Source organism: Boleophthalmus pectinirostris, unplaced genomic scaffold (assembly GCF_026225935.1).
Source record: "Boleophthalmus pectinirostris isolate CB_2022bp ecotype Guang Dong unplaced genomic scaffold, ASM2622593v1 HiC_scaffold_3, whole genome shotgun sequence".
Taxonomy (NCBI): domain Eukaryota; kingdom Metazoa; phylum Chordata; class Actinopteri; order Gobiiformes; family Gobiidae; genus Boleophthalmus; species Boleophthalmus pectinirostris.
In genome coordinates this window covers 3356062-3371144 of record NW_026571299.1, presented here as the reverse complement: position 1 = coordinate 3371144, position 15083 = coordinate 3356062, and the positions used below count along the sequence as shown (strand labels likewise).

Here is a 15083-nt window from a genome sequence, read left to right as displayed (position 1 = left end):
AACCAGGACTAACCAGGACTAACCAGGACTGAACCAGGACTAAACTGGACTGAACAGACTAAACCAGACTGACCAGGACTAAACCTGGAACCAGGAACCAGGACTAAACCTGGACTGAACCAGGACTGAACCAGGACTAAACCTGGACTGAACCAGGACTAAACCAGGACTGAACCAGGACTAAACCAGGACTGAACCAGGACTAAACCAAGACTGAACCAGGACTAAATCAAGACTGAACCAGGACTAAACCTGGACTGAACCAGGACTAAACCAGGACTGAACCAGGACTAAACCAAGACTGAACCAGGACTGAACCAGGACTAAACCAAGGACCAGGACTAAACCTGACTGACCCAGGACTAAACCAGGACTGAACCAGGACTAAACTGACTGAACCAGGACTGAACCTGACCAGGACTAAACCAGGACTAACCAGGACTGAACCAGGACTAACCAAGACTGAACCAGACTGACTGAACCAGGACTAAACCAAGACTGAACCAAGACTAAACCTGGACTGAACCAGGACTAAACCTGGACTGAACCAGGACTAAACCAGGAGTGTCGGGACAGGCCCGGAGGTGTGCCTATGTAGATTGTCGGGTGATCAGGACTTAGACTGGGACCAGACCAGGACCAGGACTGAGACTCGGACTGAGACTGGGACAGGGACTGAGACCAGTTTATTCCTGTTTTAGTCCTGGTTCAGTCCTGTTCAGTCCTGTTTTAGTCTTGTTTTAGTCTTGTTTTAGTCCTGTTTTAGTCTTGTTTTAGTCCTGGTTCAGTCCTGGTTTAGTCCTGATTCAGTCCGTATGTGGTGCAAAAGTTCGGCATCTCAGTTTAAGTCACGGAAATCGGAATCGTCCGTTATCTGTTTTTTCCATTATTCATTTAAACACAAAATCAAAAACTTTGGTTTTGGAGACAAACTATGAAGAAAATAGTTGTTTTTTCGTTTTCTTATTTTTGGTTTTATATTGAAAAATGAATGAACGATTGATACACGGAGTCGAAAGTCTCATCATCACTAAAATCCCAGTGTTTTTCTCTGTTTTCCTCTGACACAAACTGTACCAAACGCTCCGACAATAATGTGTTTGGACAGCGATTCTGGACCAATCAGAATCCAGCTCTGGCCTGTCGCCGGGCAGATGTCTCACCTCTGTGCTGCAGCTCGGCGCTCCTCCTCACTTCCTGCTCCAGCCGTGACTCCGCCTCCTTCTTCTCCTCGTCCAATAGGAGCAGCTGTTTCTGCAGCGCCTCCACCTGCTTCAGCAGAGCGTTCTGCTCCAGCTGCTGCTCCAGACGCTGCACCTGAGCACAAAAACACAAACCACAATCCATGAAAGACCAGGGGTGGAACAAAAGTATCTGTACTTTATTTATGTACATTTTAACAAGGATACTTTTTACATTTACTTCACTACATTTGAGAGCAGGTATCTGTACTTTCTACTGCACTACATTTTTAAAAAGAACTGAAAAGTAAAAGTATTTTTTTTATTATAGTTTGAGATGTGCTGAAAAGGCTGAGGGTTTATTTTTAACATCTTCATAATTTGAGCAAACAAAAATATACAAATAAAAACAGAAAATAATTCATACAGTTGTTTCTGTTGAACAAAATTCAGCACAAATCTGTATCAAAATCACCACTACTACTATTTGAAGCTAAGTATTTACTTCCTCTCACTCCTTTTTCAGAAACAAGTAAAATCTGTGTGTCAATTTAGTTTATTATTATGGAAAATAAATATTTATTTTTTGTATTATATCTATGTAATTACGTTTTCTCTGCATGTTCTGTGCATTACTGTCCAAATAATCATTCATTCAAGCTTTATTAGATCTCAAAATCCGCTCTTAATACTGTTACTTAAGTAGATTTTTTCATGTGAGCTTTTACTTTTATGTGGGTATATTTTTTTTGTTTTTTGCTCCAGAATCTGTACTTTTATTTAACGGAGTATTTCTTTCACCACTGTAAAAGGAAACAAGAAAGAAAAAACTTCTTGTCTTTAGTTTTGTGGTTTGTTCTTGTAGTTTTCTTGTAGTTTTCTAACAGGACAGGAAAAGTACTTTCTAAGTGGTACATGAAATTTAGGTATAAGTATATTTAGGTAAGTCTTTGCGATTTTATATTTACTGAATTCGACTAAAGATACGGAAGCCCTGAGAGGCAAAAGTTACCTACAATTTTTTTTCCTAAAAAAAAAATAAAAAATAAAAAAATCCTACAAATTTCTACAAAAAAAAATTCTACAATTTTTTTTTTTTTTTTTAATCTCTTGTTTTTTTTTTTTCACCGTTGATGTGGCTGATGAAGAAAAAAAAAAAATGTAAGGAGGAGCAGGTGAGCTTTGAATCCCAGCCTCTTGTGTCCCAACACCATGAGCTAAAGTTTGGTACTTACAGGAATATACTGGAAAAACACTTGAACTCTTTTTTTTTTTTTCTTCATCAGCCATATCAACGGTGGGAAAAAAAAAAAGAGAAAAAAAAATTGTGTAGAATTTTTTTTTTTTTTTTTTTTGAGTTGGTGAAAAAAAAAAAAAAAACTTAGAAAATAGAGCCCAAATGACCTGCCTCTTTTTTTTCTCTCTCTTTGCCTCTCAGGGCTTCCGTATAAAGACAAGTCTCCATTTATATAGCGCTTTTCACAGACATTTTTGTCACAAAGACACTTTACAGAGCATTATTCAGCATTATTCATTCGCTCTAAACCTGGTGATGGTAAACTACTGTTGTAGCCACAGCTGCCCTGGGGCAGACTGACAGAGGCGCAGCCAACGGTCAATCCAACCACCACCATCACTCACACACCCCACTTTCATACTAGGCAATGTGGGTGAAGTGTCTTGCCACTAGTCCAGTGCCCTGGACAGGTTCATTGATTGATTATATTTAATTGACCTTGACTATCAACTGTTCTGTAACATGTTTTGGGTTGATGGGGGAAACCGGAGCGTCCAGAGGAAACCCATCCAGACACAGGGAGAAACATGCAAACTCCACACAGAAAGGCCCAGGCGACCCGGGGATCGAACCTGGAACCTTTTTGCTGTGAGGCATGAGTGCTAGTCATTCAGACACATGTCCCACTGATCGATTGTTTGACTAAAAAAGGGGACATAGAAAAGATTTCCTGATCTATGTTCTAATTTTGTTTCCTCATCACAAACAGACCCAGAGTTGTGTTTTGTTTCATTCTCACAAGTTTAACACACAAACGCCGCAGATTTAGACTGAGTTCTTCTCTCAAACGTAAAAAAAACCTCTGTTCCAACTTGTAATTGCCAATCTCTACTGAACTAAAGATAAAAGGAGCTGTCGACGTCACAAGGTGGAGCAGAGCATTTTGAGCTTTGGAGATGTAAACAGACTAATAATAAAGTGTTACTGAAACATGTGTAAATGAAACAAAACACAACTCCAGGTCTGAGCTTATGCAAATTAACTGTTTACGCAGAAATATACAGATGGAGATGTGGAGTCTGTACCTGTGTGTGGTGCTGTCTCCTCTCCTCCTCCAGCCTCTTGGTGGCAGTAGCGAGGTCGTCCAGGGCTCTGAGGAGCTGCTCACTGGGCTCACAGCTCTGCATCAGGACCATGCTCTGACGATTCGCCTCCTTCTGCTTCACCAACATCTGCACAAACACACACAAATATCAGTGTGTGGATTCAGACACGACACAACTCATACAAAGGGGCTGTACGTGATTTTAAACAGTTTACAGTCTCCAAAGTTAATCCTCAGTTTCCTGACACAGCGCTTTCTTTTTGACCCTTTTGCAGTGGTGCTCAATACGTCGATCGTGATCTACCAGTCGATCGCCAAGGTCGTGTGGGTAGATCGCCGTGTCTTGTCTCGGACTCGCGTTTGGACTCGGTCTTGTCTCTCACTCGAGGTCTGACACTCAACAAGTGTGATCATATTTCATTACGGCCGCTGCTGTTGGTAATAAACTTGTAGCGGGTGCAGGAGCGTGTGGGGCGTCTCAGTGCGGCCTGTGCGCTCATTTGAAACCCGCGGAGACTCTACGGCGCATCACAAACACACACGCTCCCTACGCACGGCTCGTCTGCGACAGCGTGTGCCCTCGTGTACCAGCGTGCATCACAGGGCAGGTTCAACTTCCTAAACATCCTACCTGTCCATCTGCCTCACGTCAGCACGCCGCCCCTCGCCTTTTCACGCTCTCGCTCCTTCCTGCGTACAGCGAACACAAGCCCCTCCCACAGTGCGGCTGATTGGAAGAGCAAGACCAAACGTGGAGCAAAAACCAGTCTAAATTTGTGTTCCAGTGTTGGCACAAAGCAGGTCTACAGCATAGAGCGGATCTACAGAACAGACCTACTGCCACATTTGGCTGAAGTTTGTCTAACAAAAGTGACAAATGCATCTGTGTTTGTCACGATGTGCGTTTGGTTTGGTAAACGTGCAGAGGCTGGTAAATATCACTGCAAAACCACAAAAGAATGTAACTCCAGTTTGGAACTTTAAAAAACAGGTTTAAAAATCTTCCTTCACTTTTTTCACAGTTTTGTGTAAAGTGCCAGAGGAAGTTCTCTTAAAGAAGAGGTTCTCAAACTGTGGGTGAGGGTCCAAAAAAGGGGCACAGAGTGTTTCAGTGCAGTTTGCTTGGCTTTAGGTAGATCATTATGACTTGGTCATTTTGTAAGTAACTCGCATGCTGAAAAAGTGTGAGCACCTCTGTTTTACAGTATGTCTGTACTGGGACTTCTATTGAAAATTTACAAAACAGTTCACGCAGAATCCTAAGCAAGTCATACATTTTGGTTTTCTTATGGACCCGGTCAAGCAGAAGTAAACAGCAAGGCCAAAAATTCAAGTTAATGCATCTGATATAAAAATGTATTCAACAGATACATATGTCTCATGGTTAACGTCGGAGTTTCACTGTCTGCAGTTTGGTATTTACAGCGAGTTATTTGCAGATTGCCTGTTACATAAACAACGACGACTGCGGCAAAGTCAAACATGTTTGTACCTCGTGTGCGTAGTCTTCAGCTTTGACTCTGAGGCTCTGCTCCAGGTCCAGCTGCTCCTTCACCTCCTCGAACTCCTGCGCCGCCATCACAGACACTGAACAACAAAACACAACACAAAGGTTTAGAAAGTGTCACATATAAAAAAGTGGAGTTATCTTCTCGTAGACAGTGACCGACCTCTGTTGAACCTCTTGATGGTTTTCTTCTGACTCTCCACGGTCTCTCTGAGCTCTGAGATCTCGGTCTGGTCCCTCTGCGTCTGGGGTCGGGACAGTCACATGTTTTTATTAACACATTATCACACAGTTTGGACTCTGTCTTCAAGTGGGGCCTGATTCAAGAACACTTCAGCTCCTCACTCCCACGCTCTCTCCATCACTGTAACATCTCGGCACTTTAACGTGAGCACGGTTCTTAACTCTGCGCACGCTTCTTATGATTGATTTTAAGTGCACCTTTTATTATGTAACTCTGCTCCTCTGCGGGCCCTTTAAGTGCCCCTCAGGAATAAATCAAGTGATTGAATTGAATTTTAAAAGTCTCTATTTGCATTGGTTCGATGGTGATGTTAAATTTGAGAATTACCTGATAATAGACATTTTTTTGAAATAGAAAAAGGAGCTTCATTCCGGCTGCTGTCGTACTTATGAATAAATTGTAATCTATTTATCTAAGATTGTGTGTTTTTTAACATATTTAAGATTTATTGTGATTTTAGCCAAGCGTGATGGATGAATTTAATTGGTTGTTTATGGAACAATCCATTCTGCACTGGAGCATCTGTAACACTTTATTTTGTAATTGTGATTTTATGTGTGTTTTGTGGATGAATGAAATGTGAAATGTGGAACCTGCCTCTCAAATCTGCAAAGCAAATTTACCTACAGGTATGAATAAAGCGACTTAACCTAACCTAATTTTAAATAATATTGTAATTTTGCCAATCCATAAAGGGACAATATTATGCCAACTTCTAATCTCTGTTCTAATGTTGTTTCCTCATCACAAACAGACCACAGGGAGTATTCCAGGAAGCGAGCTCAAGCCAAAGCCTGGATTATATTATTTCATTCAAATGATGTTGCACGTGTGTCTGTTGCGAGGAGCAGTGCAGCTTTTACAGACAGACAGACGTTGGTTTGGACTCGGAGGATGATTACGGGTTCTGTCTGTTCGCTCCTTCATCACGTCTGTTTCTTTCTCTTCATTCCCTCGTCTCTCGCTTCCCGTCAAACCACAAACGCGTCGGTGCGCATTGCCAACAAATCCCGATCCCTCGCTCAACCTCGGTTATGAATTTAAAAAGTTAACGTTAAAGCGAAAGGCACCAACTGTTCACCAAGAAACACCTTCCGCTGCAAAGAGACCAAGACGTGATGTTGCTGTAAAACCACAAGAACAAGAAAGTGCAGCTCAGTCTGTTTGTCTTCTGCACCTTTCACTTAACAAACGGGATTTTGTTTTGTCGTCGCTCCACATACAAAATGTTCACTGCAAACTCGGGATGATTTAGTCAGTCAAAGTTTTCCTTTTTGGTTCTTCCTGTGGATCAATCCTGCCCGTCGCCTTCACCTTTCACTATTTTTCAATTCCGTTGGGAAGAGAAACAGTTTGAACGGAGGTTTGAGTCACACACATCTGATTCACTTTTGCATTTATGGAGTTCGCAAACAAATTTCTCGAGCCGTTTTTCGCTGTCAGGATCCAACAACCACACGATTATCGATGTCCGAATCCCAAAACTAAAATATGACAATATCAGAACCAGAAACAAAAGTGATATGGTTCAAAAGACTTGAAAAGATCGACTTTGACAATAGACACATCCCACTGGGAAAACAAACATGGAGGTTTGATGCTCACTTTTTTGGAAAATCCTTCCCAGTGTGAATTGTGCGATGACCTGAAGTCTGAAATTCGTGATGCATGTATTATTGTTAGCGTTAGCGTTAGCATAAGCCATACCCGGTGTTGGGAGGGTCACTTTTAAAATGTAATCCCCTACAGATTACAGATTACACACACCAAAATGTAGTTTGTAACGTAATCCATTAAATTATTTAAAGTGAGTAATGTAATCTGAATACTTTGGATTACTTGATTTGCTGTAGAGAAACAAAGACGAGGGAATCGTAACATAAGATGTTTTGTCTGATAAAAGAAAATGAAAAGCCCAGACTTTACTGAACCAAATAAAAAATATTATTGATAGAAGACGAGGAGACACGTCCACACAGCAGGATTTAGTCCTGTTAAATCCTGTTTGAGACATAGTTTAGACCTGGTTTTAATCCTGGTTTAGTGTCCGGCAATGAGTGGAATTACCGAAAAGAAAAAAAAAAGAAAAATGTGAAAACAGGAAACTACCTCTGTGTAATCCATTTATTTCAACAAAGTAACTGTAATCCAATTACCACTCACTGAAACAGTAACTGTAACTGAATACAGTTACTCATCATTTGTACTCTGATTACGTAACTCCGGTACATGTAATCTGTTACTCCACAACACTGTCTGTACCTGTGTGGTGAGTTCTGTGATGAGTCTCTGCTGCTCGTGGACTTGACACACTAAAGTTTTCTTCTCCTCCAGCAGACTGTTCACCGTCTCCCTCAGCTCTGCGCACAAACACACTAAAGATTTAACCTTCTACAACGCACTTTTAAAGAGAACTTTTTAAAAAATATATTATTATTAAAGGAACACTGTGTAACATTTTAGGTAGAGGGTCCACCACTTGCTTGACTCCACGTTGTTGTTTTTTTTCCTAAAATGTTCTACAGTATGGCTTTTAATTTAACTGTTTCCAAGGAGACAAGCAGCCCACACGACCCGGCCAAGTTACAGGTCAGATCTGTGGAGAAGTAGACCCGCTCACAGTAATAATACATGTTTTGCAGTAGTTTTGAGAAATAAAAACACCTGTAAATGAACACAAACAGACAAACACAATATATTTGTTGAATGTCTTACTGTGGAAAATCCCAGGTAAAGCAAAGACATCACCATGGAGACAACCCTCCACCAGAAAAGTTACACAGTGCACCTTTAATTTATTTATTTATCAGTCAGGCTTCAGACTCAAGAGGCAAAAGGAAAAATAATAAACAAACTAAAAAAGTATAAGGTAAAAGGTACAACTTAGTAAAGGGCTCAAACCATATAAAAAACAAAAAAAAACAAAAAAAATCTGTTATATCCCTAATACCATTCTCTGTCGCAATTATTTTTTGAAGATTGTACTGATGTTTTTAAAATATTCTGAACATAGATTTGATGTTGTTGAAACTGTAAAAATAAAAATATTTCTCAACACAAAAGTTCTGAAATTTCCCTTAAAACTACTACTACTACTACTTTTACTACTTTATTTCTTGTAGATTTATTTACACATTCTATGCAAAAGTTAAAGGTTAAATTGCACACATATATAATAATATCAATATTTTCTCTCCGTTTTACCTTTGACTTGTTGCTGATACTGTGCAAAGGTGTCATGGCCGCCGTCCGTCTCCATGGCGTCCGTCTCCGTTTCCGTGACGATGCAGTCGGAGATGCTGGGCAGGAACTCGTCCAAACATGGGCGCGAGGACAAACTCAGGTACTTGAGCTTCCTGTTCTCACTGTTCAGCTGAAGAGAGAGAAATAAGAATATTATTATTTGTATTTTGAACATTTACGAGAGCGTGTGTGAATTAAACAAGCAGGTGACGGACCCTCTGCTAGAAATGTTACGCAGTGCACCTTTAATAAAAACATAATAAGTTGGTGAGACCTTTGTGGCCAGAGCCTCTGCGTTCTCTCTGCACGACTTCTCGATCTCCAGTTGGGTCTGAAGGACGCTCACCTCCTCGATCACCATCTGAGACACTGAAACACAGAAAATTACACACAAAAAAAATGATTCTGTGTACTTCACCTGTCTGTCCCTGCCGGTCGACCACAGTATTCTGAATACAATGAATGGTTAAAAGTTAAACGGTTAAAAATACTACACTGTAAACTCGAACAATTAGGCAGTAATATTTAAAAATGAGGGACATGGTTTCCTAACTTTTTTTTTTTTTTTTACTTAAGTTTACTTAAAGTTTGTATGGAGGATTTTTTTTTGGTTTCAAATTGTCAATGATAGATTATAAAGATGCAGTCGCCTTGTAATTATGATGACCAAAAAAAAGAGAATAAAAATTCATCAACTCTGGACGTGGTGGGGCTAAACATTTGCCAATAAATAACGACACTGCCTCGTTATCTGTGAGCTGACAGGCTGTCAATCAAACTCCCTACGTTTCTAGTGTAACTGACTTGCCTGCGCCGCCGGTACGTGGTTTACGTACGACTGTCACACAGTCCACAGACGCACAGACGCTGTTTACTCCACCAACACAACAGTTCTTAGCGGCTTTTTTTGACCTATATCTTCCTCGCAGTTCGCACAAAGTTTGTTGCAATGGCGACAAGAATCCAGGAGCAGTTCGCCGCAAAAGAAAGTCTGTTTTTGAGGTCGCTGAAAGAAGAAGACAAGGGGAAAAGCAGCGAAGCCAAACTAAGGTGATTCTTGAAGATTCATTCCAGCGATGGCGCGACTGAAGCAGACGAAGGGTCTAAAGACTGAACCACTGGTCCACAAATTACTCCTGGACAGGAAACTTCTGCTTATTATGAAAACGTACTTTATTTCCAAGAGCTACACAAACGTTTTTCAGGACACGAAAGTGATATCCTATGTCTGAAAACGTAATTTTCAAGGCAAAGAAAGAGTCCGCTTGCTGCTGCGTGTTGTAGCTAGTTCATTCACACTGAATCTCCGCGCAACCTTCTCTGCACCCCTTTCCTGCTCCTCTCCCCGCTGCCCGATCCACTCTTCCCCTGCTCCTCTCTCTCACTTCTCCGCTCTCTTGTCTAACCAACACTGTAGTTAGTTGTTTACAAGTCATGTGCAGTTCACCGGCTGTAAACAAACCTGTTTCTGGCGTAAGGAGGAGGAGGGAGGAGGCGTTTCTACGTAGGAGCTGTAGGGGAGGGGAGGTGGTTTCACACATGCGCAACATTTGAAAAAGGACAAACAGCCGCTGGATTTCTCGTTCCTTGGAAAATCCTCTATACAACCTTTACGTTTTGTATAACAAACAAACAAATACAAAGCTTGGGGCACTGTTCCATTGTAATAAGGAAGTAGAAGTCAAGTCTCTTTTTGTTTATAATTTAATATAATTTAATGAAGAAATGTCCTTTGAGTCGTAGAAAAAAAGTCAGTCGTTCCATGGAATATATTTCTTTTATTATGCCTAAGCACTCATTCACTGGTGGTGGGTCCTTTTAAAGCCAACTTCTTGTTATTGCTTTTTTTGACGCCAGTGTCAGAATCTTAAAAAGGTATCTGTCCGCTTTTTCGATCGCCTCTCCAGGCAGACAAAACAAAAATATCTTTGGGTCCTTGGGGACAACATAAGTCAAGATCGTATCTATTTTTCCAAACACACACTGTCCTAGAATGACATACATTTTGTACATGTCCAAAAAATCTGAGAGTGATTGATGTTTGAGTGGCCACACTGTCTCCAACAATGACAATCAAACTCTTGTTCTCTAGCAGTAATTTGGGCAATAATAAAGAATCATATAAGACACTTCCACTAAAATTTCCTCCGCCTTTTGGAGCTAGTTGTTGTTTGTTGTGTGCTGCACTAAAAAGTGACTTTCTAATAGTTTTATTCCAAGCAATGTGGTCCACTCCATTCAGTGTAGTGAAGACTGAAGTGAACGCTACACTGGAGAAACTAAACAGACACTTCACAAGAGGATGAACCAACACAGACGAGAGAGCAACACAGGACCTCAGTCTGCTGTACATCTCCACTTAAAAGCCACGGGCCACTCATTTAAGGACAGCGAGGTACAGATCTGAGCCAGAGAAAAGAATTGGTTTGAGAGGGGAGTGAAAGAAGCCATTTTAGTTAAGAAAGAGAATCCTCCTCTAAACAGAAATGGAGACCTCAGACACCATCTATCTCTTATTTACAACTCCATCCTCAAACGTGGTGAGGAGAAATTCAGTTTGTTGACTGGACAAAAGTTAGTTTGGTTGACGACGTTTTTCAGATCATCCAAGCTGCTTCTTCTGTTCTGGTCAGACGCTGGTGGAAACTTCCTTATATCTGTCTGCAGGGAGGATCTAAATAACTCCTCTGAAACTAACACACACACTTGTTTGCAGTTTCTGTTTGTTAGTTCGGCCTATTGACCTGTACAGGGTGTGGGGTCTAATTAACAGAACAATTCATGTCCATAATGGAGCTTCCACACCTCTGGACCTGACCTGGATACACCTGTTGTTCTCTTGTTTGTTTTGATTTAGGTTTGAGGATGGACGTGTAAATAGGAGATTCAGACTGCAGCCTGAAGTGACCCAAATCAAATTTTTTGGCCCCTATGTTCCTGTATCTGATCTTTTATTGACAGTCTGAACGACACAGATCTGATTTTTTTCAAATGTGACCCAGGACACTTGGATATGTGCTCCTGAAACTGATACATATCTGATCTTTTGACATGTGACTTCAGTGTGAACGGCCAAAGTGCATTCATCCACCTACACGTTATCAACAAGACACAAACGTCACTATTCTGCGCTGAAGTAGGTGAAAATTGTTAATGAACTCCATGTCACTGAAGTGAAGCACATCACCACTCACCACTCTTGGCTCCGTCTCCACATCCACACGTTCCTTTCAACGGACGTCGCTGCCGCTGTCCCACAAAACACCACGACCAAAAACCTCGTCCTTCTCCTTCTCAATCTCCTCCTTAAAACAAGTAAGTTGTTCATGTTCTGGCTCCGGTACGAGAGGAACTTTAAAATCTCCAGGTGCTCGATGCTGCGTCCATGTTTGGACAACATCGCTGCGGACGTCGTCGTGTCTCCAGTGTCACATGCGGGACACTTTTGGGCCGTTTAATGTTCACACTGGAGTCACATACAAGTCACATTTAACTGGAAATGTGAACGACCTCGAAAAAACATCGGATTTCACAAAAAAATTGAAATTGAGCGTTAAGTCCTGCAGTCTGAACGTAGCCTTAGTCTCCGTTTCTGTTTAGGGAAGGATTCTCTTGATATAAGGAAGTGTCCACCAGCGTCTGACCAGAACTGAAGAAGCAGTCTGGATGAGCTGCGAAACGTCGTCAACCAAACTAACTTCTGTCCAGTCGACAAACTGAATTTTCTTCTCGCCAAGTTTTATTCCAACTCAAAAGTGAAAATTGCTTGAAATTAATTTAGCTAAATATGGGTCATAATGATTTTTTTTTTTAATACAAATTGTCTTTTATGTTTTTGTATTGTATTTTATTTGGAAAGTAAGGCTAAATGATTTGGGAAAAACATTGCAATTGTGATTAAGGATGCACCGATACCGATACTGGAATCGAAGATCGACGCTGATCTTGAAAAATTTGCTGGATTGGGTATCGCTCCATGATAACTTGGTTGAGTCTTTAGTTTTCTCCTCAAAAACAGACCTGCAGTTGTGTTTTGTTTCATTCACATGTTCGAGTAACTTTTTATTATTAGTCTGTCTGCGTCTCCAAAGCTCAAATCGCTCCGTTCCGCCTTGTGATGTCATGAAGCTGTCGTTTTTGAGTAGAGATCAGCGACTCCAGAGCTGAAATGATCCAAATGATTCTAGTGAAGGTGCGTGGAGTTTAAAAACACAGTGGAGCACTTCCAAAAAAAACAACAAAACACAACTCCACGTCTGTTTATGATCAGAAAAAAAGCCTAATATGGGCCCTTTAATTTCCGCAGTGAAGAATGGATGTAGTTAGAGCTTTTTACAGCGTCCGCTCTCATTTTCAGCGCACAGGAAACCAGCCTCTCAGCTCACATCGATCAATACTCAAGACTTAATCTGATCCACATTATGTCTGCAAAATAAATAAATAAAGAGATTAAAGTTTAAAGGGCCATGTTACGCTGTTTTCTGATTTATGTTCTGATGTCGTTTCCTCGTCACAAACGCACCTGGAGTTGGGTTTTTTCGTTAACTGCAAATTGGTTCTATTCACGATTTCGTCACAAACCGGGAACACGTTTGGAAACACGCGATGACGACTTCCGGTGTCGTTCAAGACACTGAACTCACCGACCGACTGTGATAAAACCCACTGAAGTAAATGTGATGAGCGGGAAAATGAAGAGATTCAAACAGAACATAAACCAGGACTAAACCAGGTCTAAACTAAACCAGGTCTAAACCAGGTCTAAAACCAGGACTAAACCGGACTAAACCAGGTCTAAACCAGGACTAAACCAGGTCTAAAACCGGGACTAAACCAGGTCTAAACCAGGACTAAACCAGGTCTAAACCAGGTCTAAACCAGGACTAAACCAGGTCTAAACCAGGTCTAAACCAGGACTAAAATCAGAACTAAATCTGATCCACACCAGGACTAAAACCAGGTCTAAACCAGGTCTAAACCGGGTCTAAACCAGGACTAAACCAAGACTAGAACCAGATCTAAACCAGGTCTAAACCAGGACTAAACCAAGACTAGAACCAGATATAAACAGGACTAAAACCAGGACTAAAACCAGGTCTAAACCAGGTCTAAACTGGGTCTAAACCAGGACTAAACCAAGACTAGAACCAGATCTAAACCAGGACTAAAACCAGGACTAAAACCAGGTCTAAACCAGGTCTAAACCGGGTCTAAACCAGGACTAAACCAAGACTAGAACCAGATCTAAACCAGGACTAAAACCAGGACTAAAACCAGGTCTAAACCAGGTCTAAACCGGGTCTAAACCAGGACTAAAATCAGGTCTAAACTGGGTCTAAACTAGGTCTAAACCGGGTCTAAACCAGGACTAAGCAAAGACTAGAACCAGATCTAAAACCAGGTCTAAACCAGGACTAAAACCAGGTCTAAACTGGGTCTAAACTGGGTCTAAACCAGGACTAAACTAGGACTAAACCAGGACTAAACCAGGTCTAAAACCAGGTCTAAAACCAGGTCTAAAACCAGGTCTAAACCAGGTCTAAACCAGGACTAAACCAGGACTAAACCAAGATTAGACTTCCAGAACATCCAACAGCAACACAACTCAAAACCACTGTTATTCAATTCAAATTTTATCTCACACAATAAATAAATAAAGAGATTAAAGTTTAAAGGGCCATGTTACACTGTTTTCTGATTTATGTTCTGATGTCGTTTCCTCGTCACAAACGCACCTGGAGTTGGGTTTTTTCGTTAACTGCAAATTGGTTCTATTCACGATTTCGTCACAAACCGGGAACACGTTTGGAAACACGCGATGACGACTTCCGGTGTCGTTCAAGACACTGAACTCACCGACCGACTGTGATAAAACCCACTGAAGTAAATGTGATGAGCGGAAAAATGAAGAGATTCAAAACCAGAACATAAACCAGGACTAAACCAGGTCTAAACCAGGACTAAACCAGGACTAAACCAGGTCTAAACCAGGTCTAAACCAGGTCTAAACCAGGTCTAAACCAGGACTAAACCAGGTCTAAACCAGGACTAAACCAGGACTAAAATCAGAACTAAATCTGATCCACACCAGGACTAAAACCAGATCTAAACCAGGACTAAAACCAGGTCTAAACCAGGTCTAAACCAGGTCTAAACCAGGACTAAACCAGGTCTAAACCAGGTCTAAACCAGGTCTAAACCAGGTCTAAACCAGGTCTAAACCAGGACTAAACCATCAGGAACTAAATCTAATCCAGGACTAAACCAGGACTAAACCAGGTCTAAACCAGGATAAACTAAACCAGGACTAAAACCAGGACTAAACTAGAACCAGATCTAAAACCAGGTAAACTAAACCAGGACTAAAACCAAGACTAGAAACCAGATATAAACAGGACTAAAACCAGGACTAAAACCAGGTCTAAACCAGGTCTAAACTGGGTCTAAACCAGGACTAAACCAAGACTAGAACCGGGTCTAAACCAGGACTAAAATCAGGTCTAAACTGGGTCTAAACTAGGTCTAAACCGGGTCTAAACCAGGACTAAGCAAAGACTAGAACCAGA

The 15083-nt window shown here is 41.2% G+C and overlaps 1 protein-coding gene across 1 annotated transcript in view; it reads right to left on the bottom strand.

Annotated features, from left to right (window-relative positions):
• The window catches only part of shtn3 (shootin 3), a 45269-nt gene that overhangs the window by 13928 nt on the left and 16258 nt on the right, over nt 1–15083 (bottom strand). Inside the window, 7 exon segments of the mRNA XM_055160071.1 lie at nt 1164–1317; nt 3504–3650; nt 5016–5110; nt 5194–5275; nt 7537–7634; nt 8479–8647; nt 8792–8886. Coding sequence (XP_055016046.1) covers nt 1164–1317; nt 3504–3650; nt 5016–5110; nt 5194–5275; nt 7537–7634; nt 8479–8647; nt 8792–8886 — 840 coding nt within the window.